We start from the raw sequence: 10,790 nt of genomic DNA, 5'->3' as shown, positions 1-10,790 counted from the left end.
TACTCTAAGTGATAGAAGTCATTCACAAAAGGCCACATATTATATAATTCAATTTATATGAAATGTTCCAAATAGGCAAATCTATGAGACATAAAGTAGATTGGTGATTGCCTAGGGCTAGGATGTTGGCGAGGAGCGGGTGGGATGAGTGGGAGTCACTATAATGAATATAGAGTCCCTTTTTGGGGTGATGAAAATGTTTAAAATTGATTGTGGTTATAGTCTGTGTATATAATAAAAGCCATTTATGTTTACAATTTAAATTGGTGACTTGTATGATGTCTGATTATATCTCAAGAAAGCTATGTATATGTGTTTACATAATATATATATATATATACAGTATATTAGATGGTGATAAATACTATGGAGAAATATAAAATAGGGAGAAGATATAAGAAGATGGGTGATGAAAGCTGAAATTTTAAGTGGAGAGGTCATGGTAGGACTCATTGAGAAGGTGATGTGTGAACAAAGACATTCTGAAAGAGGTGGGAGAGTCATCGGGATATTTAGAGGGAGAGCTTTCCAGGGCTTAAGTTTGGATCTGAGCTTTGTCACTGCCCCTGTGTCTGACCTTGGACGGTTACTTAATGGCTCTGTACGTGAGTTTGTTTATCTGTAAAATACTTGTTCTTATTTTCTAGTAAAATGACTAACAGTACCTATTTCAAAAGGTTTTTATATGGATTAAATAATAAAAAAAGAAAGTAAAGCACTTAGAATAGTCCACTGGCACTAAGTAAAATGCTTTATAGATGTTTTTATTATTTCCTACTGCAAGTGCAAAAGCTCTTTCGTTCTAAGATGGAACCATGCCCGGAAGGTCCATTGAAGGAGGCCAAGTGGGGCTGGTGCAAAATAATGAGCAAGAGGGAAGATTGTAGGAAGTGGGGAAAGGGCCTGTGACTTTCAGTTTGTGAGATAGGAAATCATCGGCAGGTTTTGAATAGAGAAAAGACACTATCTGATTCATGTTTAAACACCATCTTTCTGGCTCCTGTGTTGAAAACATCTAAAAGAGGACAAGGGTGCACTCAAGGAAACCAATTTTGAGCTGTTGTAGTAATACAGATAACAGGTGATCGTGGTAGTGAGAAAGGGTTAGATTCTGGTTCTACTTTAAAGATAGAAACAACAAGCTCTGCTTAAAGATTGATTATTGGGTATGAGAAAAAGAGACTGGTTTGACCTGAGCAATTGTCAGGATTCAGCTTAGATTTATTATGCTGAGGCAAGTCTGAGAGCGCACCTTTTTTTTTTTTTTAACGTTTCGCCAGGGGTTTGGGGTGGGGATGGGCAGTAGTAGTGTGTGTGTGGGCGGGGGCGGGAATCAACCTTTCAATTTTTGACAAGGATGATCTTGAAAAGCCTATTGCACATCCAAGCCCAGTAGTTGGTGTTCAGAGCGAGCTTCAGACAGGAAAGAAGATGGATCAAGATCATTCGTTCTTTCACAAATATTTATTGAAAATCTACTCTGTGCTAGGTCCTATTTTAAGTCCTATTTTAGGCTCTGGAGATACTTGTGAAAACACCTACAAAGCTCCTTATGACCTTATCTGTAAGAGAGGTCATAAACAAGTCAGCAATCAGGCTGAGTCTTTAGCTCTCCGCATGGACGCAGTGTACAACTGCTTTTTAAATTTTTTCCTATGGTTTTTTTTTTTTTTTTTTTTTTTTTTAACGTTTACTCATTTTCGAGAGGAGAGAGAGCATGAGCGGGGAAGGGGCAGAGAGAGGGAGGGAGACAAAGAATCTGAAACAGGCTCCAGGCTCTGAGCTGTCAGCACAGAGCCCGACGCGGGGCTCAAAGTCACGGACTATGAGATCATGAGCTGAGCTTAAGTCGGACGCTCAAGCGACTGAGCCACCCAGGTGCCCCCCTATGGTTGTTTTTAATACTGGGAATATTGCCAGAGCCAGAAAGGTAGTCGCGGGATTTAGGAGCGCCTCCCCCTGCCTACCGGTGGCAGCCAGGTATCCCCGCCCTACTGCGGGCCAGAGTTCTAGCGCAGTCGAATGGCAGCATTGCGCAGGCGCAGCCTTAGTCTGGCGTCCTAGGAGACGGACTCGGAAAGCTTCCGCGCAGGCGTAATTCAGAAGGCCGAGAGAGCCTGAGGCCCGGGGACGGGGCGGGGCGAGCTCGCAGTGCGCTTGCGCACAGCCTGCTCTCGCCCGAGGAGCCGCAGTCTCGAGAGCGCCAAGGCGGTATTTCGGTAATCTCTGACAAACCTCTCCTGCGAACTCGGCGCCGTTGGACTGCGCCCAGGGCGGGGACGTCAGCGGGGCACAGGAGGGAGCCACGATGCCGGTGAGGAGAGTCGCTCAGCTGCTGGGATTCCTCATCCCAGCGGCCTGGCTCGGGGGCGCGGCTGTTGCCATGGAGGCGCGGAACAGGCAGGCGTCTGGGGTGGGGCGGGGCAGGGTCAGCTCTGCTGGCCCCAGGGGTTGGGGAGCCTGGCGGGTGGGCTCGAGCCCGCGAGGATCCTGCCGGTCCTGGGAGGGGCCCCGGGCAGGCCCTGCTGTCTTCGCCGGTGCTGCATCCCGCAGGGCCTGTGCTGCTTGACATAAAGGCACAGCGCCTGAGGATGCGCTCTCGCTCCCAGCCCTGCTAGCTGAGTGGGGCGCCTGGGAGCGGCCGCGGGGGGTCGGCTTTGGATGCTCCGCACCTGGTGGGGTCTGTACGCCAAGGAGCCCAGCTCCGGAAAGGAGCGAAACGAGAGCTGCCTGTTCTTACTCCAGCCCTTGACTCGAGCTGTCATTCCTTTCGTGGTGCTTTCGCTTACAGTGCAGAATGTAACCCGTAGGTGTCTTTGTGTGTGAGGCCGGGGGTTGGGTGGTATGTTTGTCTTGTAGGATTTCACAGGACATTATCGTACATTTAATAGGGGGCGTCCTAAGTCCATTATAGGGTCATGGAGAACACATAGGGCTTTGGTTGTTTTTCTTCTGGTCCGAGGCCTCGGACAATTATTTAATCTTTCTGGGTCTTTAATTCCCACGTAATTAAACTTTTCCTCATGGGGTTTTATCAGGATGAAATAAGGTAACGCACAACGGAATTGAAGGACATTACTTGACATTAGCATTAAATGCTTAGTATTTGTTCCGTGATCTTGCTTTCTGAGTTATTTATCAGTTCACTCAGCAAATACTGGGAATCAATCACATGTTAGGCACTGGAGGTAAAATATTGAGCAAAGCCAGACAGGTTCTTGAACTTGGGAAGATAGAAGCTTGCCTTAATGGGCAGAGGTGAAAATCATGTTGGTAGAGACAAGACCCTTAACATTAACGAAGTGAATGGGTGGCATATAATAGAAAGTAGGTTCTGGTGAGTTGTAAGGTGTTTCTATGTAGGAACGCTGGCCTATACATGTCAGATCATCTTTTTTTTCTTAAAAAATTATTTTTAATGTTTATTTTTGAGAGAGAGAGGGAGACACAAAATCTGAAGCAGGCTCCATGCTCTGAGCTGTCAGCACAGAGCTGGTCACGGGGCTCAAACCCACGAACCACAAGATGGTGACCTGAGCCAAAGTCACTTAACCAACTGAGCCACCCAAAACATCGTTTTTTTTTCCAAGAGAATCTAGAAATTGTTATTTTTCTGAAATTTCTCCATTTTTGAATTTTAGCAACTAATTAAAAAATATTTTTAAATCCTATGAGCCAAACAAAAAGTATTTGTGGGCTGAATTCAGTCCCTTGAATACCAGTTCGCAACCTCTAGTGTAGACAGATAGGACAGACAGTCAAATAAGAAGCAAAGTAGAATTGAAACCGTTGTAGAGGAGGGAGAGAGTAGGGTGCTCTCAGGGCCTATACCAGGATTTGACCTAGTTAGGGAAGTCTTTCCAAGTGAAGTGGCTGTTTTGGTGAGATCTGAGACTAAGTGAAGGTGAGAGTGAGGAATGTTCTAGGCAGAAGGAACAGCACATGGAGAGGCTTGTGGTAAGAAGGAGCATGGTGAACAGAAAAGGCTTAAAAAAAAACCAAACAAACCCGTGTGGCTGTGGCTAAGAAAGCCAAGCAGGGAAACTTGTGAAATAAGGCTAGACAAGTAGACATGAGCCAGAGCCAGGTCTTAAAGGCCGCCTTAAGGACTGTGATTTTCATACACAGTCCTTATGTCAGTGATGTCAGCGGGAAGCCTTTGCCGAGTTGTAACTAAGGGAGCGTCATGATTAAATTTGTGTTGAAGCTGACTGCCATGTAGGGAACAGACTGTAGGAGAACCTAACTAGATGCAGGTGTCCCATTAAGGAGCCTTACAATGCAGGGTGGGAGAATGGGGACTAGACTAACGTGGTGAAAGTAGAGAAGGGGAGAGGTATCTTGTGTTGGTACTGTTCAACTAAACGATTGACCTTTACTTCAGTAACCGGATTGTATTTTTCTAATTGAAGTATAATTGACCTATAATAATTTCACCTGTACCACGTGATTTAATATTTGTATTCCTCGTGAAATAATCCCCACAGTAAGTCTAGTTACCATCCATCGCCAGAGTTAAATTTTTTTTTTCTTATGAGAAATTTCAAGATACAGTCTTTCAGCAACTTCCAAATATGTATTTTCAAATATGTATTATTGACTGTAGTCACCATGCCATATATTATTTATACATGACTCATGTATCTTATAACTGGAAGTTTGTACATTTTGATCCCTTTCACCCATTTTGTCTACCTCCGAACCCAACTCCCCTCTGGCAACCACTAATCTGTTCTTTGTATCTACAAGTTTTGTTTTGTTTGTTCATTTGTTTTTTTTAGATTCCACGTATAAGTGAAATCGTACAGTATTTGTCTTTGTTAAGGATTATATTTTAACATAGAGTCTTAATCATAAAATTTCAAAAATTGAAACTTTACGTGTATAGATGTTCATAAGGTTAGAAGCATACTAAAACATTTATGTCTGCTATTGGGCTTTCTTTTCTGTGTTTTATTTAATGTTGTCTTCTATAGAGAAGATAGACTACATACAGTTACGTGATTAAAAAAACATTTGACTAATGCATTGTAGAAAATAAAAGTCTCGGGAACACAGAACCTACTACTATATTCTTGATTAAAGTTGTTAACCATGTTCACGTGTGTTTTCCTATAGGCAGGAAACACAGAGGAAGTCAGGGACTTTTATGCAGAAAGGCAGTCTATAATATACTGGTTCATTTTCTGCTTGAATAGCACTTATTTTCTATAAATGTAAATTAGATTTTCTCTCCCCTCATTTGTATTATAAAAAAAAACTATTTGCCTTTTCATATCTTTTAATAAGCCTTTTCTATATATCTGTAAGATCTTTAATTGCATTTAACAAATATTCATGGAGTATTTAATATGTGCAAGGTACTAGGATGGCAAAGTAGCCTTTTTCAAATTTGAAATTTAATTTGCTGAAGGTAAAAGTAAATATTCTTTTCATTATTTGTGAATATTTTCTTCACCAGATCAATAAATCAGAGAAGCCTGAAAGCTGTGATAATGTGAAGGTGGTTGTTAGGTGCCGGCCCCTCAACGAGAGAGAGAAATCAATGTGCTATAAACAAGCTGTCAGTGTGGATGAGATGAGGGGAACTATTACTGTACATAAGACTGATTCTTCCAATGAACCTCCAAAGACATTTACTTTTGATACTGTGTTTGGACCAGAGAGTAAACAACTTGATGTTTATAACTTAACTGCAAGACCTATTATTGATTCTGTTCTTGAAGGCTACAATGGTGAGTATAAAGTCCACTTTTTTAAAAAATAACTTTATTGAGGTTTTAATACCCTATAATTTCACCCATTGTAATCATACAGTTTGATGAGTTACAGTAAATACATACAGTTTTGAAACTATCCCCACAATCCAGTTTTATGACCCCTGAAATTTCTTTATGTGCCTTTGCATTCCCATCTCCAGGCTGCCGTTGACCTGCTTTTGTCTATAGTTCTGTCTTTCCTTGAAATTCCATGTAAACCAAAGCATACTCTATCTCATCTTTATTATCTGTTTTCTTTCATTTGTATAATGTTGTTGAGGGTCACCCATGTTGTTGTGTATATCAGTTCTTTGTTCCTTTTTAATGCTGAATTCCATTTTATGAATATACCTCCTTTAGTGATCTTTGATGGAAATTTGGATTGTTCTAGTTTTTTGCCTATTATAAATAGTCCTGCTGTGAACATTCTTTTATAAGTCTTTATGCAACTAAATTTTAAAATTTCTCTTGGGTAGATACCTAGAAGTGGAATTTCTGGGTCATATGGTTAAGGTATATTTGTTTTTGAAGAAATTGCCAAACTGTTTTTGAGAGTGGTGACTATTAATTTGTTTTCCTCATGAGCATGGTATGAGGGTTCTAGTTTCCTCACATTCTCACCAACATTTAGATTATCAGTCTTTTTAATTATAGCTGTTGTAGAGGCTCTGTGGTGGTATTTCATTGTTTTAACTTGTATTTCTCTGTAACTAATAATGTTGAGCAGCTATTCATATACTTATTTTCTAAATGTTTGTTTATTTTTGAGGTGGGGGAGCAGAGAGAGAGGGAGAGAGGGAATCCCAAGCAGGCTCCACACCATCAGTGCAGGGCTGGATCTCGTGAATCGTGAGATCATGACCTGAGCTGAAATCAAGAGTCAGATGCTTAACTGACTGAGCCACCAGGGAACCCTGTGGGAAGGTTTTTAACTAAAGATTCAATTTCTTTAATAATATAGCGATGTTCAAGTTACCTATTTTTCTTTTAGTAAGCTCGGTAGTTTATCTTTCATGGAATTTGTCGAATTTATTGGCAACAAGTTGTTTATGTCAGTCCTCTATCATTCTTATGTTAGAATGTGGTGTGATCTTTTTCAGTAAGATACTGGTACGTGATAATGATAGGTCATAATTTGTGTCTTCTCTTTTTCTTGTGATTAGTCTGGCAGGAGGTTTAACAATTTTACTGATTTTCTCAAAAAACTGGCTTTTGGTTTTAATAATTTTCCTTTATTATTTTTTACATTTTCTATTTTGTGAATTTCTGCCTTGATCTTTATTTTTCCCTCCTACTTTATTCCTCTTTTTCTTTGTTATGGTGGAAGCTGAGGTCATTGTTTTGAGACCTATATTCCTTTCTAATATAGAGGTTTAATGCTATGAATTAACCCCTAACTACTGCGTTGGTAGCATTGTATGGATTTTGACACACTGTGTTTTCATTTTCATGCAGTGCAAGAACTTTCTTCCTTCCCTTTTGATTTCTTCTTTGATCCTTGGGTTATTTAGAAATGTGTTAAGGGGTGCCTGGGTGGCTCAGTCAGTTAAGTGTCTGACTTTGGCTCAGGTCATGATCTCACAGTGGATTCAAGCCCCGTGTGGGCCTCTGTGCTGTCAGCTCGGAGCCTGGAGCCTTCTTCAAATCCTGTGTCTCCCTCTTTCTCTTCCTGTACCCTGCTCGTGCTATGTTGCGCGTGCTCTCTCTCTCAAAAATAAATATTAAAAAAATACTTTAAAAAAATAAAAAAGTGTTCATTTCCAGATATTTTGGGATTTTCCAGAGATCTGTTACTGATGTCTAGTTTAATTCCATTTTAGGCAGAGAAATACTATGTAAAACTTGAATCTTTTGAAATTAGAGATGTGTTGTATAATCTAGAATGAAGTTTATTATTAAATGTTTGTATATTCTTTAAAAAAAATTTTTTTTAATGTTTATTTTTTGAGAGAGAGAGAGAGTGAGACAGAGTGTGAGTGGGGGAGGGCTAGAGGGAGGGAGACAGAATCAGAAGCAGGCTCTAGGCTCTGAGCTGTCAGCACAGAGCCTGATGCAGGGCTCAAACCCATGAACCGTGAGATCATGACCTGAGCTGAAGTCGGACACCCAACCGACTGAGCCACCCAGGCTCCCCTAAATGTTTGTATGTTCTTGAAAAGAATGTGTATTTTGCTGTTGTTGGGTGTAGTGTTCTATAAATGTTCATTTCATTACATCAATTTGTTCAATAGTGTCGTTCAGATTTTCTTTATACTTAATTATTTTCTACTTGGTGTGTCAATTACTGAGAGAGGGGTTTCGAATTCTCTGACTTCGTTTTTGTATTTGCTTTTTCCTTTCAGTTCTATCACTCTTTAGTTAATGAATTTTGAAACCCTCTGAGTAGGTGCATAAATGCTTAGGCGTTTTAAATCCTTGTGGTGAGTTAATCTCTTTTTCATGATGAAATTACTCTCTTTATCCCTGGTAATATTCCTTACTCTGAAACCTACTTTGTCTGATATTGATATAGACATTCTAATTTTCTTTTGATGCTATGTTAACATAGTATATCTTCTTTCATCCTTCTACTTTGAACCTACTTGTGTTTTTATATTGAAAATGCATTTCTAGTAGGTAGCTATACTGGAAGTCACTAAGATTACCACATTTGCAGATTGCTAGGAGAAGTCAAGGGAGTCAGTCTATAGTTGTACTTACAGCTTTGGCTTATTAGAGCAAAAAAGACACACATGCATAGCCAAAAGAAAGAAGGAAAGGAAGGAAGAAAGAAAAGAAATGAAAAAAGGAAGAAAGAAAACAAAAAACAGCAAAGGGAAAAGGTGCCTGGGGTGAAGTGTGGAGGAAACCAGGTACAGACTTCCAAGAGTCCTCTCCTACTAGTAGGCACACAAGATGTGCTTAATTGTTCTACCATTGACTGTGATAGTACTTGTTAAATGTTGTTTGTCAGAGAAGCTCTGTAAGAGACACAGTGCCCAAAGTTTTTATTGGAGCCTGCTCATATGGGCAACCTCAGCCTAGCACTTGCCAAGATCCCAGGCTCTCAGGAGAAGGAAAACAGGTGTTTAGCACAAACCACCTTGTTTATATAAACAAGTTAGGCATAGTGAGCTACTCTTACCAGTTAGGGAGTGATGAGAACCCTTCTTAAATCCAAATTCCCAGGTGCTAGTCAAAAGCCACCTTTGAAAGCAGGTCTCTCAAAGAATAGCAGTCCCAGATCTGTTGTTAGCTCTTTTTGGCACAGCACTGTATAGTTGGTAGTATTTTGAGTGTGTGTGTGTTTTTTTAAACTCAGTCTTGCTAACTCTGCTTCTTCACCGCGGGTATTGAGACAATTTATGTCTTGCTTTTTGTTTTCTCTTTGTACTCTTTTCCTCTTTTTATGCCTTCTTTTGTATTTTTATTATTCCATTCTTCTCTGTTGGCATATATAGCAATACATCTTTGTTTTATTTTAGTGGTTGCATTAAAGTTTATAGTATAAATCTTTAACGTATCCCACTTTACCTTCAGGTGATACTATGCTACTTAAAAAAATTTTGTAGTGCTGTACTTCCAGTGGTTGTCTCCTCAGTATTGTGCTGTTGTTTACTTCTACATGTTATGCACTCCAAACCACATTGTTAATATTTTTGTTTAAACCATCAGTTATCTTTTAAAGAGATTTAAATAATAGGAAAAAACATATATTACTTATAACTACTTATGTAGTTAACATTTTTGGTACTCTTTATTCCTTTATGTAGATCTATATTTCCATCTAGTAACATTCCTTCTGGTTTGAAAAACTTCCTTAAATATTTCTCAAGCGCAAGTCTACTGGTGATGAATTCTTTCAGATTTTGTAGTCTAAAAAGTATTTATTTTGCCTTTGTTTTTGAAAGAAATTTTCACTAGGTATAGGATTCTAGGTTGATAGCTTTTTTTAATACTTGAAGAATATACCTCTCCTGTCTTCTCATTTGCATTTTTTCCTCCTGGAATTCTGCTTTTCTTCTTATCTTGGTGGTTCTTTACATGACATATCTTTCTTTGGGTGCTTTTAAGATCTTCTCTATCACTGGTTTTGAGCAATTTGATTATGATGTGCCATGTATTTTTCTTTATGTTTCTGTGCTTACTATTCATTAAGCTTTTTGGATCTCTGAGTTTGCAGTTTTCATCAGATTTGGAAAAATTTCAGGCATTGTCTCTTCAAATATTTTTCCTGTCCCCACCCTTTTTTTGGGGTCTGCAGTGACATGTATATCAGGCTGCTTGAAATTGTCCCACAGCTCATTGATGCTGTTTTTCTTTTTTCTATTTTTTTCCTCTGTTACATTTTTTACTATTTCTACTGATATATATTCAAGTTGACTGATCTTCTGTTCTGCAGTGTTGAATCTGCCATTTACCTTATCTATTGTATTTTTCATCCCACGTGTAATTTTTATCTTTAGAAGTTTGATTTGGGTCTTTGTTGTGTCTTCTGTCCAAGTTCTTTCAAATATCCATCCAAAGTTTCCACCTAACTTTTTAATATGTAGAATATAGTTTTTATAACTTTTAATGTCCCTATCTGCTAATTCTAACATTTGTGTCCATTCTGAATTGGTTTTGACTGATTGATGGATTTTTTCATTAAGAGTCATATCTTTTTTGCAAGTTTGGCAAATTTTGGTTGGGTGCCAGGACACTGTGAGTTTCACCTTGGCTCTTGAATTTTTTTATTTCTATAACTATTGGTGAACTTTGTTCTGAGTTGCAGTTACTTGAAAATGGTTTGATTCTTTTAGATCTTTTAAGATCTTTAGTTAGGAGTGGAACAGTGTTCAGTCTGAGGTTATTTCCCTAAGAATGAGGCACGACCTTTTTGTACCTAATGTCCTGTGAATCATGAGGTTTTCCAGTCTGACTGGTATAAATAGATACTGTTTCTGGCCTGTTTGAGTGCGGGGGACTCTTCCTTCCAAATGATTCCCGCCCCCCTCCCCCTCCCCCCCCCCCCCCCATTTAGATAGTTTCCTCACACTCTTGAGATGCTTA

General features: G+C 39.4%; 1 protein-coding gene across 7 annotated transcripts in view; it reads left to right on the top strand.

The window, feature by feature from the left end:
* Positions 1-2,132: 2,132 nt before the first annotated feature.
* KIF3A (kinesin family member 3A) overlaps positions 2,133-10,790 on the top strand; it is a 66,534-nt gene continuing 57,876 nt past the window's right edge. For 2 of the 7 annotated variants that reach the window (XM_053220854.1, XM_027076725.2), the window contains exons 1-2: positions 2,135-2,314; positions 5,462-5,735. In XM_053220854.1, the coding sequence (XP_053076829.1) occupies positions 2,309-2,314; positions 5,462-5,735 (280 nt within the window). In that variant the 5' untranslated portion in view covers positions 2,135-2,308. Of the gene's footprint in view, positions 2,315-2,483; positions 2,807-5,461; positions 5,736-10,790 lie in introns of those variants that run through there. The other 5 variants (XM_053220845.1, XM_053220851.1, XM_015067390.3 and 2 more) reach the window with 5 other exon arrangements.

The sequence above is a fragment of the Acinonyx jubatus genome, chromosome A1 (assembly GCF_027475565.1).
Source record: "Acinonyx jubatus isolate Ajub_Pintada_27869175 chromosome A1, VMU_Ajub_asm_v1.0, whole genome shotgun sequence".
In the NCBI taxonomy this organism is placed as follows: Eukaryota; Metazoa; Chordata; class Mammalia; order Carnivora; family Felidae; genus Acinonyx; species Acinonyx jubatus.
The sequence above is the reverse complement of the archived record's forward strand: the minus strand, read 5'-3'. Positions and strand labels throughout refer to the sequence as shown.